This window comes from Xenopus laevis, chromosome 5L, assembly GCF_017654675.1.
Source record: "Xenopus laevis strain J_2021 chromosome 5L, Xenopus_laevis_v10.1, whole genome shotgun sequence".
NCBI lineage: Eukaryota > Metazoa > Chordata > Amphibia > Anura > Pipidae > Xenopus > Xenopus laevis.
Genome location: NC_054379.1, coordinates 109,116,932 through 109,133,676, shown reverse-complemented (window position 1 = coordinate 109,133,676; position 16,745 = coordinate 109,116,932). Strand labels below are relative to the sequence as shown.

The following is a 16,745-nucleotide window of genomic DNA, read 5'->3' as shown; positions in this document are numbered from 1 at the left end:
GCATCTGGCTCTGCGGGACAATCTGAACTTAAATTAGGAGATAAACTTTTCTTAACTCCTTATTAAATTCTGTGCATCAACCCGCATGCACATACAGCGGAGTGGAGGCTGTCCTGAAAGCAGGAAAGGAGGCATTTTTGGGCTGACCTCCACTACGCTACACTGTGTCCGCTTGCAAGCTAAAGCCGAGCTGTGGAAGGCAGCTGATATGCTTCTCTCAGCGTGAAAAAAACACTGCAGCCTGAGAGCAGTGGAGTCAATGCTCTGCGTGCTCTGGCCCTAAAGCCTAATAATATTATTCCAGCTGAATGCAGCAAAGACTGAATGCCATCATGCTTTAAATTAGTTGAACATATTGGTAAGCATGATATGATTATATGTTGAACAATGCATTTAATAGTTGTTGGAAATTGTACATATTCTTATGTCCATCCCAATGGCTGGTACTGAAACAATTGTTATGTATTTAACAGAACATTAATCAAATAATTAAACATATGTATTAAATATTATTTAACAGATGATGGCTGTACTACGGAGACTACAACGGAGAGCACTTCGGGTACACGAGGGAATACAACAGAAAACATACCAGTAACTATAGCAAGTACAGCTGATTGGATATCTAGCACGACAGATTCTATTGCAACAACAAGTCTAATCGTGCCGAACGAAAACCCCAGCCCAGAGAGCAGTTCTACTGCAACACCAAATCCACTCAACACAAATGAACAAAGTACAGATATCAGCTATAGTGATCAATCATTTGGGAGTAGCACAGAACCAATTACTTCACTAAGCAACATTAGTTTACCTTCTGGGCAAAGTACAGCTGAAAAAACATTTAATACAGAAAGCAGCTCATCTGCAGATCCAATCTTGACTACAACTAATGAAATATTTTCCAATGCAGCAACAGACGTAACTGTGAATGGAGAAATCACTACCCCAGAGAGCAGCTCTAGTGCAACACCACATCATATTAGCAGTGAAGAACTAAATACACCTTTGGGCAACACTAGCCCTCCTACTGGGCAAAGCACAAGTAAAGAAATCATTAACACAGAGAGCAGCTCATCTGCAGATCCTATATTGACTACAACTAATGAAATAGTTTCCAGTGAAGCAACAGACATAACTGTGAATGGAGAATTCACTACCAAAGAGAGCAGCTCTAGTGCAACACCAAATCCTATTAGCACTGAAGAACCAATTACACCTTTGAGCAACACTGCTCCATCTTCTGAGCAAAGCACAACTGAAGCAACCTTTATCACACAGAGCAGCTCATCTGCAGTGCAATTTACTACAACTAATGTAATCATTTCTAGTGCTGCATCAGACATAACAGAGACTGGAGAAATCAAAACCACAGAGAGCAGCTCAAGTGCAACGCCACATCCTATTAGCACTGAAGAACCAATTACAACATTGACCAACGCTGCTCCACTTGCTGAGCAAAGCACAACTGAAGCAATCTTTATCACACAGAGCAGCTCATCTACAGTGAATATATTGACAACAGCTAACCTGATAACAAATGAAATTGTTTCTAGTATAGCAACAGAAGTGACTATGAATGGAGAAATACCTACCCTAGAGATCAGCTCAAGTGCACCACCACATCCGATTAGCACTGAAGAACAAATTACACCTTTCAGCAGCACTGGTCCACCTTCTGAGGAAAGCACAGCTGAAGAAACCTTCACCACAGCTGGCAGTTCATCAGCAGAGCAATTTACTACAATTAATGAAATAATTTCTACTGCAGCAACATACATCACAGAGACTGGAGAAATCACAACCACAGGGAGCAGCTCAAGTGCAACACCACATCCAATTAGCACTGACGAGCCAATTACACCTTTGAGCAACACTGCTCTACCTTCTGAGCAAAGCACAACTGAAGAAACCTACAGCACAGCGAGCAGCTCATCCACAGTGCCTATAATGGCTACGACTAATGAAATAGTTTCTAGTGCTGCATCAGATGTAATGGAGACTGGAGAAATCACTACCACAGAGAGCAGCTCAAGTGCAACACCAAATCCTATTAGCACTGAAGAACCAATTAAACCTTTGAGCAGCACTGCTCCACCTTCTGACCAAAGCACAACTGAAGCAACCTTTAGCACACAGAGTAGTTCATTTGCAGTGCAATTGACTACAACTAATGAAATAGTTTCAAGTTCTGTCTCAGACATAACTCAGAATGGAGAAATCACTACACCAGAGAGCAGCTCAAGTGCAACAACAAATCCTATTGGCACTGAAGAACCAATTACTATTTTGAGCAACACTAATCCACCTTCTGAACAAAGCAAAACTGAAGAAACATCTAGCATAGAGAGCAATTCATCCACAGTGCCATTAATGACTACGAATAATGAAATAGTTTCTAGTGCTGCATCAGACATAATGGAGACTGGTGAAAGCACAACTGTAGTAACCTTTAACACAGAGAGCAGCTCATCTGCAGTACAATTGACTACACCTAATGAAATGGTTTCAAGTGCTGCATCAGACATAACTGAGACCGAAGGAATCACTACTGCAGAGAGTAGCTCAAGTGCAACAACAAATCCTATTAACACTGATGAACGAATTACTATTTCGAGCAACACTATCCCACCTTCTGAACAAAGCACAACTGAAGAAACATTTAGCATAGAGAGCAGCTCATCCACAGTACCTATAATAACTATGACTAATGAAATAGTTTCTAGTGCTGCATCAGACGTAACAGTGACTGGAGAAATCACTACCACAGAAAGCAGCTCATCTGCAGTGCAGTTGACTACATCCAAAGAAATAGTTTCAAGTGCAGCATCAGACATAACTGAGACTGGAGAAATCACTACCCCACAGAGCAGCTCAAGTGCACCAACAGAGAGCGACTCATCTGCAATGCAATTGACTACAACTAATGAAATAGTTTCTAGTGCTGCATCAGACATAACTGAGACCGGAGAAATCACTACTCCAAAGAGCAGCTCAAGTGCAGCAACAAGTCCTATTGGCACTGTAGAACCAATTACTATTTCAAGCAACACTAATACATCTTCTGAACAAAGCACAACTGAAGAAACATTTAGCATAGAGAGCAGTTCATTCACAGTGCCTATAATGACTACAAATAATGAAATAGTTTCTAGTGCAGCATCAGACATAACTGATACTGGAGAAATCGTTACCCCTCAGAGCAGCTCAAGTGCACCACCAAATCCTTTAAGCACTGAAGAACCAATTACAACTTTGACCAATACTGCTCCACCTTCTAAGCAAAGTACAGCTGAAGCAACCTTTAGCACAGAGAGCAGCTCATCTGCAGTGCAATTGACTACAACCAATGAAATAGTTTCAAATGCTACAAAAGACATAACTGAGTCCAGAGAAATCAATACCTCAGAGAGCAGTTGGAGTGCCACAACAAATCCTATTGGCACTGTAGAACCAATTACTATTTCGAGGAACACTAATCCACTTTCTGAACAAAGTACAACTGAAGAAACATTTAGCACAGAGAGCAGTTCATTCACAGTGCCTATAATGACTACAACTAATGAAATAGTTTCTAGTGCAGCATCAGATATCACTGAGACTGGAGAAATCGCTACCCCACAGAGCAGCTCAAGTGCCCAACCAAATCCTTTAAGCACTGAAGAGCCAATTACAACTTTGACAAATACTGCTCCACCTTCTGAGCAAAATACAGCTGAAGCAACCTTTAGCACAGAGAGCAGCTCATTTGCAGTGCAATTGACTACAACCAATGAAATAGTTTCAAGTGCTACATCAGACATAACTGAGTCCAGAGAAATCACTACCTCAGAGAGCAGCTCAAGCGCAACAACAACTCCTATTGGCACTGTAGAACCAATTACTATTTTAAGCAACACTAATCCACCTTCTGAACAAAGTACAACTGAAGAAACATTTAGCACAGAGAGCAGCTCATCTGCAGTGCAATTGACTACAACTAATGAAATAGTTTCAAGTGCTACATCAGACATAACTGAGTCCAGAGAAATCACTAACTCAGAGAGCAGCTCGAGTTCAACAACAAATCCTATTGGCACTGTAGAACCAATTATTATTTCAAGCAACACTAATCCACCTTCTGAACAAAGCACAACTGAAGAAACATTTAGCATAGAGAGCAGCTCATCCACAGTGACTATAATGACTACGACTAATAAAATAGTTTCTACTGCAGCATCAGACGTAACTGAGACTGGAGAAATCGGTAGCCCAGGGAGCAGCTCAAGTGCACCACCAAATCCTTTAAGCACTGAAGAACCAATTACAAATTTGACCAATAATGCTCCACCTTCTGAGCAAATTACAGCTGAAGCAACCTTTAGCACAGAGAGCAGCTCATCTGCAGTGCAATTGACTACAACCTATGAAATAGTTTCAAGTGCTACACCAGACTTAACTGAGTCCAGAGAAATCACTACCTCAGAGAGCAGCTCGAGTGCAACAACAAATTCTATTGGCACTGTAGAACCAATTACTATTTCGAGCAACACTAATCCACCTTCTGATCAAAGTACAACTGAAGAAACATTTAGCACAGAGAGCAGCTCATCTGCAGTGCAATTGACTACAACCAATGAAATAGTTTCAAGTGCTACATCAGACATAACTGAGTCCAGAGAAGTCACTACCTCAGAGAGCAGCTCGAGTGCAACAACAACTCCTCTTGGCACTGTAGAACCAATTACTATTTCAAGCAACACTAATCAACCGTCTGAACAGAGCACAACTGAAGAAACATTTAGCATAGAGAGCAGCTCATCCACAGTGACTATAATGACTACGACTAATGAAATAGTTTCTACTGCAGCATCAGACGTAACTGAGACTGGAGAAATCGGTACCCCAGGGAGCAGCTCAAAAGCACCACCAAATCCTTTAAGCACTGTAGAACCAATTACTATTTCGAGCAACACTAATCCACCTTCTGAGCAAAGTACAGCTGAAGCAACCTTTAGCACAGAGAGCAGCTCATCTGCAGTGCAATTGACTACAACCAATGAAATAGTTTCAAGTTCTACACCAGACATAACTGAGTCCAGAGAAATCACTACCTCAGAGAGCAGCTCGAGTGCAACAACAAATTCTATTGGCACTGTAGAACCAAATACTATTTCGAGCAACACTAATCTACCTTCTGAACAAAGTACAACTGAAGAAACATTTAGCATAGAGAGCAGCTCATCTGCAGTGCAATTGACTACAACCAATGAAATAGTTTCAAGTGCTACATCAGACATAACTGAGTCCAGAGAAGTCACTACCTCAGAGAGCAGCTCGAGTGCAACAACAAATCCTATTGGCACTGTAGAACCAATTACTATTTCGAGCAACACTAATCTACCTTCTGAACAAAGTACAACTGAAGAAACATTTAGCATAGAGAGCAGCTCATCTGCAGTGCAATCAACTACAACCAATGAAATAGTTTCAAGTGCTACATCAGACATAACTGAGTCCAGAGAAGTCACTACCTCAGAGAGCAGCTCGAGTGCAACAACAAATCCTATTGGCACTGTAGAACCAATTACTATTTCAAGCAACACTAATCCACCGTCTGAACAAAGCACAACTGAAGAAACATTTAGCATAGAGAGCAGCTCATCCACAGTGACTATAATGACTACAACTAATGAAATAGTTTCTACTGCAGCATCAGACATAACTGAGACTGGAGAAATCGGTACCCCAGGGAGCAGCTCAAAAGCACCACCAAATCCTTTAAGCACTGAAGAACCAATTACAACTTTGACCAATAATGCTCCAACTTCTGAGCAAAGTACAGCTGAAGCAACCTTTAGCACAGAGAGCAGCTCATCTGCAGTGCAATTGACTACAACCAATGAAATAGTTTCAAGTGCTACATCAGACATAACTGAGTCCAGAGAAATCACTACCTCAGAGAGCAGCTCAAGCGCAACAACAAATCCTGTTGGCACTGTAGAACTAATTACTATTTCAAGCAACACTAATCCACCTTCTGAACAAAGTACAACTGAAGAAACATTTAGCACAGAGAGCAGCTCATCTGCAGTGCAATTGACTACAACTAATGAAATAGTTTCAAGTGCTACGTCAGACATAACTGAGTCCAGAGAAATCACTAACTCAGAGAGCAGCTCGAGTTCAACAACAAATCCTATTGGCACTGTAGAACCAATTATTATTTCAAGCAACACTAATCCACCTTCTGAACAAAGCACAACTGAAGAAACATTTAGCATAGAGAGCAGCTCATCCACAGTGACTATAATGACTACGACTAATAAAATAGTTTCTACTGCAGCATCAGACGTAACTGAGACTGGAGAAATCGGTAGCCCAGGGAGCAGCTCAAGTGCACCACCAAATCCTTTAAGCACTGAAGAACCAATTACAAATTTGACCAATAATGCTCCACCTTCTGAGCAAAGTACAGCTGAAGCAACCTTTAGCACAGAGAGCAGCTCATCTGCAGTGCAATTGACTACAACCTATGAAATAGTTTCAAGTGCTACACCAGACTTAACTGAGTCCAGAGAAATCACTACCTCAGAGAGCAGCTCGAGTGCAACAACAAATTCTATTGGCACTGTAGAACCAATTACTATTTCGAGCAACACTAATCCACCTTCTGATCAAAGTACAACTGAAGAAACATTTAGCACAGAGAGCAGCTCATCTGCAGTGCAATTGACTACAACCAATGAAATAGTTTCAAGTGCTACACCAGACATAACTGAGTCCAGAGAAATCACTACCTCAGAGAGCAGCTCGAGTGCAACAACAAATTCTATTGGCACTGTAGAACCAATTACTATTTCGAGCAACACTAATCTACCTTCTGAACAAAGTACAACTGAAGAAACATTTAGCATGGAGAGCAGCTCATCTGCAGTGCAATCGACTACAACCAATGAAATAGTTTCAAGTGCTACATCAGACATAACTGAGTCCAGAGAAGTCACTACCTCAGAGAGCAGCTCGAGTGCAACAACAAATCCTATTGGCACTGTAGAACCAATTACTATTTCAAGCTACACTAATCCACCTTCTGAACAAAGCACAACTGAAGAAACATTTAGTATAGAGAGCAGCTCATCCACAGTGACTATAATGACTACAACTAATGAAATAGTTTCTACTGCAGCATCAGACGTAACTGAGACTGGAGAAATCGGTACCCCAGGGAGCAGCTCAAAAGCACCACCAAATCCTTTAAGCACTGAAGAACCAATTACAACTTTGACCAATAATGCTCCACCTTCTGAGCAAAGTACAGCTGAAGCAACCTTTAGCACAGAGAGCAGCTCATCTGCAGTGCAATTGACTACAACCAATGAAATAGTTTCAAGTGCAACACCAGACATAACTGAGTCCAGAGAAATCACTACCTCAGAGAGCAGCTCGAGTGCAACAACAAATTCTATTGGCACTGTAGAACCAATTACTATTTCGATCAACACTAATCTACCTTCTGAACAAAGTACAACTGAAGAAACATTTAGCATAGAGAGCAGCTCATCTGCACTGCAATCAACTACAACCAATGAAATAGTTTCAAGTGCTACATCAGACATAACTGAGTCCAGAGAAGTCACTACCTCAGAGAGCAGCTCGAGTGCAAAAACAAATCCTATTGGCACTGTAGAACCAATTACTATTTCGAGCAACACTAATCTACCTTCTGAACAAAGTACAACTGAAGAAACATTTAGCATAGAGAGCAGCTCATCTGCAGTGCAATCAACTACAACCAATGAAATAGTTTCAAGTGCTACATCAGACATAACTGAGTCCAGAGAAGTCACTACCTCAGAGAGCAGCTTGAGTGCAACAACAAATCCTATTGGCACTGTAGAACCAATTACTATTTCAAGCAACACTAATCCACCGTCTGAACAAAGCACAACTGAAGAAACATTTAGCATAGAGAGCAGCTCATCCACAGTGACTATAATGACTACAACTAATGAAATAGTTTCTACTGCAGCATCAGACGTCACTGAGACTGGAGAAATCGGTACCCCAGGGAGCAGCTCAAAAGCACCACCAAATCCTTTAAGCACTGAAGAACCAATTACAACTTTGACCAATAATGCTCCACCTTCTGAGCAAAGTACAGCTGAAGCAACCTTTAGCACAGAGAGCAGCTCATCTGCAGTGCAATTGACTACAACCAATGAAATAGTTTCAAGTGCTACATCAGACATAACTGAGTCCAGAGAAATCACTACCTCAGAGAGCAGCTCGAGTGCAACAACAAATTCTATTGGCACTGTAGAACCAATTACTATTTCGAGCAACACTAATCTACCTTCTGAACAAAGTACAACTGAAGAAACATTTAGCATAGAGAGCAGCTCATCTGCAGTGCAATTGACTACAACCAATGAAATAGTTTCAAGTGCTACATCAGACATAACTGAGTCCAGAGAAATCACTACCTCAGAGAGCAGCTCGAGTGCAACAACAAATCCTATTGGCACTGTAGAACCAATTACTATTTCGAGCAACACTAATCTACCTTCTGAACAAAGTACAACTGAAGAAACATTTAGCATAGAGAGCAGCTCATCTGCAGTGCAATCAACTACAACCAATGAAATAGTTTCAAGTGCTACATCAGACATAACTGAGTCCAGAGAAGTCACTACCTCAGAGAGCAGCTCGAGTGCAACAACAAATCCTATTGGCACTGTAGAACCAATTACTATTTCAAGCAACACTAATCCACCGTCTGAACAAAGCACAACTGAAGAAACATTTAGCATAGAGAGCAGCTCATCCACAGTGACTATAATGACTACAACTAATGAAATAGTTTCTACTGCAGCATCAGACGTAACTGAGACTGGAGAAATCGGTACCCCAGGGAGCAGCTCAAAAGCACCACCAAATCCTTTAAGCACTGAAGAACCAATTACAACTTTGACCAATAATGCTCCACCTTCTGAGCAAAGTACAGCTGAAGCAACCTTTAGCACAAAGAGCAGCTCATCTGCAGTGCAATTGACTACAACCAATGAAATAGTTTCAAGTGCTACACCAGACATAACTGAGTCCAGAGAAATCACTACCTCAGAGAGCAGCTCGAGTGCAACAACAAATTCTATTGGCACTGTAGAACCAATTACTATTTCGATCAACACTAATCTACCTTCTGAACAAAGTACAACTGAAGAAACATTTAGCATAGAGAGCAGCTCATCTGCAGTGCAATTGACTACAACCAATGAAATAGTTTCAAGTGCTACATCAGACATAACTGAGTCCAGAGAAGTCACTACCTCAGAGAGCAGCTCGAGTGCAACAACAAATCCTATTGGCACTGTAGAACCAATTACTATTTCGAGCAACACTAATCTACCTTCTGAACAAAGTACAACTGAAGAAACATTTAGCATAGAGAGCAGCTCATCTGCAGTGCAATCAACTACAACCAATGAAATAGTTTCAAGTGCTACATCAGACATAACTGAGTCCAGAGAAGTCACTACCTCAGAGAGCAGCTCGAGTGCAACAACAAATTCTATTGGCACTGTAGAACCAATTACTATTTCAAGCAACACTAATCCACCGTCTGAACAAAGCACAACTGAAGAAACATTTAGCATAGAGAGCAGCTCATCCACAGTGACTATAATGACTACAACTAATGAAATAGTTTCTACTGCAGCATCAGACGTAACTGAGACTGGAGAAATCGGTACCCCAGGGAGCAGCTCAAAAGCACCACCAAATCCTTTAAGCACTGAAGAACCAATTACAACTTTGACCAATAATGCTCCACCTTCTGAGCAAAGTACAGCTGAAGCAACCTTTAGCACAGAGAGCAGCTCATCTGCAGTGCAATTGACTACAACCAATGAAATAGTTTCAAGTGCTACATCAGACATAACTGAGTCCAGAGAAATCACTACCTCAGAGAGCAGCTCGAGTGCAACAACAAATTCTATTGGCACTGTAGAACCAATTACTATTTCGAGCAACACTAATCTACCTTCTGAACAAAGTACAACTGAAGAAACATTTAGCATAGAGAGCAGCTCATCTGCAGTGCAATTGACTACAACCAATGAAATAGTTTCAAGTGCTACATCAGACATAACTGAGTCCAGAGAAATCACTACCTCAGAGAGCAGCTCGAGTGCAACAACAAATCCTATTGGCACTGTAGAACCAATTACTATTTCGAGCAACACTAATCTACCTTCTGAACAAAGTACAACTGAAGAAACATTTAGCATAGAGAGCAGCTCATCTGCAGTGCAATCAACTACAACCAATGAAATAGTTTCAAGTGCTACATCAGACATAACTGAGTCCAGAGAAGTCACTACCTCAGAGAGCAGCTCGAGTGCAACAACAAATCCTATTGGCACTGTAGAACCAATTACTATTTCAAGCAACACTAATCCACCGTCTGAACAAAGCACAACTGAAGAAACATTTAGCATAGAGAGCAGCTCATCCACAGTGACTATAATGACTACAACTAATGAAATAGTTTCTACTGCAGCATCAGACGTAACTGAGACTGGAGAAATCGGTACCCCAGGGAGCAGCTCAAAAGCACCACCAAATCCTTTAAGCACTGAAGAACCAATTACAACTTTGACCAATAATGCTCCACCTTCTGAGCAAAGTACAGCTGAAGCAACCTTTAGCACAAAGAGCAGCTCATCTGCAGTGCAATTGACTACAACCAATGAAATAGTTTCAAGTGCTACACCAGACATAACTGAGTCCAGAGAAATCACTACCTCAGAGAGCAGCTCGAGTGCAACAACAAATTCTATTGGCACTGTAGAACCAATTACTATTTCGATCAACACTAATCTACCTTCTGAACAAAGTACAACTGAAGAAACATTTAGCATAGAGAGCAGCTCATCTGCAGTGCAATTGACTACAACCAATGAAATAGTTTCAAGTGCTACATCAGACATAACTGAGTCCAGAGAAGTCACTACCTCAGAGAGCAGCTCGAGTGCAACAACAAATCCTATTGGCACTGTAGAACCAATTACTATTTCGAGCAACACTAATCTACCTTCTGAACAAAGTACAACTGAAGAAACATTTAGCATAGAGAGCAGCTCATCTGCAGTGCAATCAACTACAACCAATGAAATAGTTTCAAGTGCTACATCAGACATAACTGAGTCCAGAGAAGTCACTACCTCAGAGAGCAGCTCGAGTGCAACAACAAATTCTATTGGCACTGTAGAACCAATTACTATTTCAAGCAACACTAATCCACCGTCTGAACAAAGCACAACTGAAGAAACATTTAGCATAGAGAGCAGCTCATCCACAGTGACTATAATGACTACAACTAATGAAATAGTTTCTACTGCAGCATCAGACGTAACTGAGACTGGAGAAATCGGTACCCCAGGGAGCAGCTCAAAAGCACCACCAAATCCTTTAAGCACTGAAGAACCAATTACAACTTTGACCAATAATGCTCCACCTTCTGAGCAAAGTACAGCTGAAGCAACCTTTAGCACAGAGAGCAGCTCATCTGCAGTGCAATTGACTACAACCAATGAAATAGTTTCAAGTGCTACACCAGACATAACTGAGTCCAGAGAAATCACTACCTCAGAGAGCAGCTCGAGTGCAACAACAAATTCTAATGGCACTGTAGAACCAATTACTATTTCGATCAACACTAATCTACCTTCTGAACAAAGTACAACTGAAGAAACATTTAGCATAGAGAGCAGCTCATCTGCAGTGCAATTGACTACAACCAATGAAATAGTTTCAAGTGCTACATCAGACATAACTGAGTCCAGAGAAGTCACTACCTCAGAGAGCAGCTCGAGTGCAACAACAAATCCTATTGGCACTGTAGAACCAATTACTATTTCGAGCAACACTAATCCACCTTCTGAACAAAGCACAACTGAAGAAACACCAAGCATAGAGAGCAGCTCATCCACAGTGACTATAATTACGTTGACTAATGAAATAGTTTCTACTGCAGCATCAGACGTAACTGAGACTGGAGAAATCGGTACCCCAGGGAGCAGCTCAAAAGCACCACCAAATCCTTTAAGCACTGAAGAACCAATTACAACTTTGACCAATAATGCTCCACCTTCTGAGCAAAGTACAGCTGAAGCAACCTTTAGCACAGAGAGCAGCTCATCTGCAGTGCAATTGACTACAACCAATGAAATAGTTTCAAGTGCTACACCAGACATAACTGAGTCCAGAGAAATCACTACCTCAGAGAGCAGCTCGAGTGCAACAACAAATTCTATTGGCACTGTAGAACCAATTACTATTTCGATCAACACTAATCTACCTTCTGAACAAAGTACAACTGAAGAAACATTTAGCATAGAGAGCAGCTCATCTGCAGTGCAATTGACTACAACCAATGAAATAGTTTCAAGTGCTACATCAGACATAACTGAGTCCAGAGAAGTCACTACCTCAGAGAGCAGCTTGAGTGCAACAACAAATCCTATTGGCACTGTAGAACCAATTACTATTTCAAGCAACACTAATCCACCGTCTGAACAAAGCACAACTGAAGAAACATTTAGCATAGAGAGCAGCTCATCTGCAGTGCAATTGACTACAACTAATGAAATAGTTTCAAGTGCTTCATCAGACATAACTGAGTCCATAGAAATCCCTACCTCAGAGAGCAGCTCGAGTGCAACAACAAATCCTATTGGCACTATAGAACCAATTACTATTTCAAGCTACACTAATCCACCTTCTGAACAAAGCACAACTGAAGAAACATTTAGCATAGAGAGCAGCTCATCCACAGTGACTATAATGAGTACGACTAATGAAATAGTTTCTACTGCAGCATCAGACATAACTGAGACTGGAGAAATCGGTACCCCAGGGAGCCGCTCAAGTGCACCACCAAATCCTTTAAGCACTGAAGAACCAATTACAACTTTGACCAATAATGCTCCACCTTCTGAGCAAAGTACAGCTGAAGCAACCTTTAGCACACAGAGCAGCTCATCTGCAGTGCAATTGACTACAACCAATGAAATAGTTTCAAGTGCTACATCAGACATAACTGAGTCCAGAGAAATCCCTACCTCAGAGAGCAGCTCGAGTGCAACAACAAATCCTATTGGCACTGTAGAACCAATTACTATTTCGAGCAACACTAATCCACCTTCTGAACAAAGCACAACTGAAGAAACACCAAGCATAGAGAGCAGCTCATCCACAGTGACTATAATTACGTTGACTAATGAAATAGTTTCTAGTGCAGCATCAGACATAACTAAGACTGGAGAAATCATTACCCCAGAGAACAGCTCAAGTGCAACACCAGATCCCATTAGCACTGTAGAAGCAGTTTCAGCTCAGATTAATACTAATCCACCTTCTGAGAAAAGTACAACAGAAGAAACCTTTATCACAGAGAGCATCTCATCCACAGTATCTATATTGACTACAACTAATGTGATCACAAATGAAATTGTTTCTAGTGTGGCTTCAGAAGTAACTGTGACTGGAGATATCAGTACCCCAGAGAGCAGCTCACGTGCAATACCAAATCTTTTAAGCACTGAAGAACCAATTACACCTTTTAGAAACAGTAGTCCATCTTCTGAGCAAAGCACAACTGAGCAAATCATTAGCACAGTGAGCAGCTTATCTGCAGTGCCTATATTATCTACATCTAATGAAAAACTTTCTAGTTCAGCATTGCACGTAACTGAGACTGGAGACATTTCTACCCCAGTGAGCAGCTCAAGTGCAACACCAAATCCTATTAGTACTGAAGAAGCAGTTTCAGCTCTGAGCAATACTAGTCCTTCTGAGAAAAGCACAATAGAAGAAACCGTTAGCACAGACAACATCTCACCCACAGTGCCTATATTGACTACAACTAAGGTGATCACAACTGAAGTAGTTTCTAGTGTTACATCAGAAGTAACTGTGACTGGAGAAATCATTACCCCAGAGAGTAGTTCAAGTACACTACCACATGCAATTAGCACTGAAAAAGAAATTACACATTTGAGCAAAACTGCTCCACCTTCTGAACAAAGTACAACTGTAGCAATCTTTAGCACAGAGAGCAGCACATCTGCAGTGCCTATAGGTATTACAACTAAAGGAATACTTTATAGTGCTGCATCAGATGTAACTGTAACAGAAGAAATCTCTACCCTGGAGAGCAGTTCAAGTGCAACACCAAAACCTATTAGCACAGAAGAACCAATTACACCTGTGATCAGCACTACTCCTACTTCTGATCAGAGCACAGCAGAAGAAACCTTTACTTCAGAGAGCAGCACATCTGCACTGCCTATATTGACTACAACTAATGAAATAGTTTCTAGTGCAGCAACAGGTGTAACTGTGATTGGTGAAATCTCTTCCCCAGAGAGCAGCTCAAGTGCCCCACAAAATCCAATTAGCACTGAAGCACCAGTTACAGCTCCGAGCAGCACTAGTCCATTGTCTGCACAAAGCACAATTGGAGAAATCTTGAGCACAGAGAGCAGCTCACCTGACGTGCCTATATTTACTACATCTGATGTGATCACAAATGAAATAGTTTCTTCTGCAGCATCAAAAGTACCTGTGACAGGACAAATTGTTTCCCCAGAGAGCAACACAAGTGCACCATCAAATCCTATTAGTACTGAAAAACCAATTGCACCATTGAGCAACACTAGTCCAGCTTCCGGGCACAGCAAAACTGAAGAAACCATAACCACAGAGAGTATTTCACCTGCAATGCCTAGCCTACCCTCTGGACAAAATGCAACAGAAGAAACCTTTACCACAAAAATTAGATCATCTGCAGCGCCTGTATTGACTACAACTGTTGAAGGAGTTTCTAGTGTAACATCAGCAGTAATTGTGACTAGAGAAGTTTCTACTCAAGAGAGCAGCTCCAATGCACCACCAAATCCTATTAGTACTAAAGAACCAGTTACAACTCTTAGCAACACTAGTCCATCATCTGCACAAGGCACTACTAAAGAAATCTTCAGCACAGACAGCAACCCAACTACAGTTCTTATATTGACTGAAACTAACGTGATCACAAATGGAATAGTTTCCACTGCATCTGTAATTTCTACATCTACAGGGTACAGTAATATAAGTACACCTGCAAATCATGTTCTTACTACAACTACAATCAAAACAACAAGTAAGTGAGAGCAATTTTTTTCATTGTGTTTTATAGGAATTTAATAGGGTACCATAAGTAAATATACCTTTTGAACATAAGCAATAAGTACAGTCAGAGCTGTAGGAGTAGTGTCATTTGTTTTATTGCTGCTCCCATGGAACAGTCCACATTAACCCACAAATTACCTTAAAGTTTCTGTAGGAAGCTCAGAAAACATAATATGGTGAAGTAACTTTACAAAGTATAAATTCATATATAAACTATAAATATAAACTATAATGAAATGCACGTGTCACCAATTAAAAATACCCACATTGAACAAGTGTACACAGGTGCAGCCTGTGGAGGTGGCTTATAGGGTACTTACTCACCAGATGTAGAACAAACAGGGACTAAATAGAATCAGACAGCTCAGTCTTCTGGTCTCCCATCCATGGCCCAGAGGACAAGGTAGAAATCATGAATACAGGGTGACAGAGCCAGAAGCAGTGCAGAGTAGAAAGCAGAGGCAGAGGGAAGAAGGAACATTCATTTAGAACATACTTCTATTTTTTTGCCCTTATAATTTTGGTGGGCAGTTTTCTGTTTCTACATATAGCATATTTACTTTCATAAAACGTAATATTTTTCACAACTTGTGCAGTTTTGTTGTTAGTTCACCTTTTTTATGGTTTCTTGAATTAGCCACACTTCTTTTAACTCTTGGGACAATTACCCAGCAACAACTGTTTAAATTGTTTTAATTAATCTACTGCAAGCTAAAAAGAAATAAACATTTGATTGATTGCTATGTAGTTGAGTCACATATGTCATAAATCACATGATCATGTAATTTCGGGTGAAGCTCATTTCTTTTTCTATTTACCCACCCAGCACAAAGCAGATCTAATGTTGTTCCTGTTTTGCTAAAATTGTGCACCTTTCTCTATGTTATTATGCAGTTGACCACTATAATGGCGGTATTCTTGGAAATAGCACGGACAGTTAAAAAATGACAATTTGTGATGCTTTTTTGTACTTTCCACATAGATTAAGGGGCCCATTCATTAAGTTCGAGTGAAGGAATAGAAGAAAAAAAACTTTGAATTTCAAAGTGTTTTTTTGGCAACTTCGACCATCGAATGGGCTACTTCGACCTTCGACTACGACTTCGACTTCGAATCAAATGATTCAAACTAAAAATCGTTCGACTATTCGACCATTCGATAGTCGAAGTACTGTCTCTTTAAGAAAAAACTTCGACCCCCTAGTTCGCCACCTAAAAGCTACTGAAGTCAATGTTAGCCTATGGGGAAGGTCCCCATAGGCTTGGATAACTTTTTTTGGTCGAAGGATAATCCTTCGATCGTTGGAGTAAAATCCTTCGAATCGTTCGATTCAAAGGATTTAATCGTTCGATCGAACGATTATTCCTTCGATCGTTCGATCTAACTATTTGCGCAAAATCCTTCGACTTCGATTTTCGAAGTCGAAGGATTTTAATTCCCAGTCGAATATCGAGGGTTAATTAACCCTCGATATTCGACCCTTGATGCATTTGCCCCTAAATGTGACTTGCTGATGGAAGCACAAAAAGTGA

General features: G+C 40.8%; 1 protein-coding gene across 2 annotated transcripts in view; it reads left to right on the top strand.

Annotated features, from left to right (window-relative positions):
• LOC108716955 overlaps positions 1 to 16,745 on the top strand; it is a 93,615-nt gene that overhangs the window by 7,985 nt on the left and 68,885 nt on the right. For both annotated transcript variants that reach the window (XM_041563247.1, XM_041563246.1), the window contains exon 2: positions 521 to 15,184. In XM_041563247.1, the coding sequence (XP_041419181.1) occupies positions 521 to 15,184 (14,664 nt within the window). The remainder of the gene's footprint in view (positions 1 to 520; positions 15,185 to 16,745) is intronic.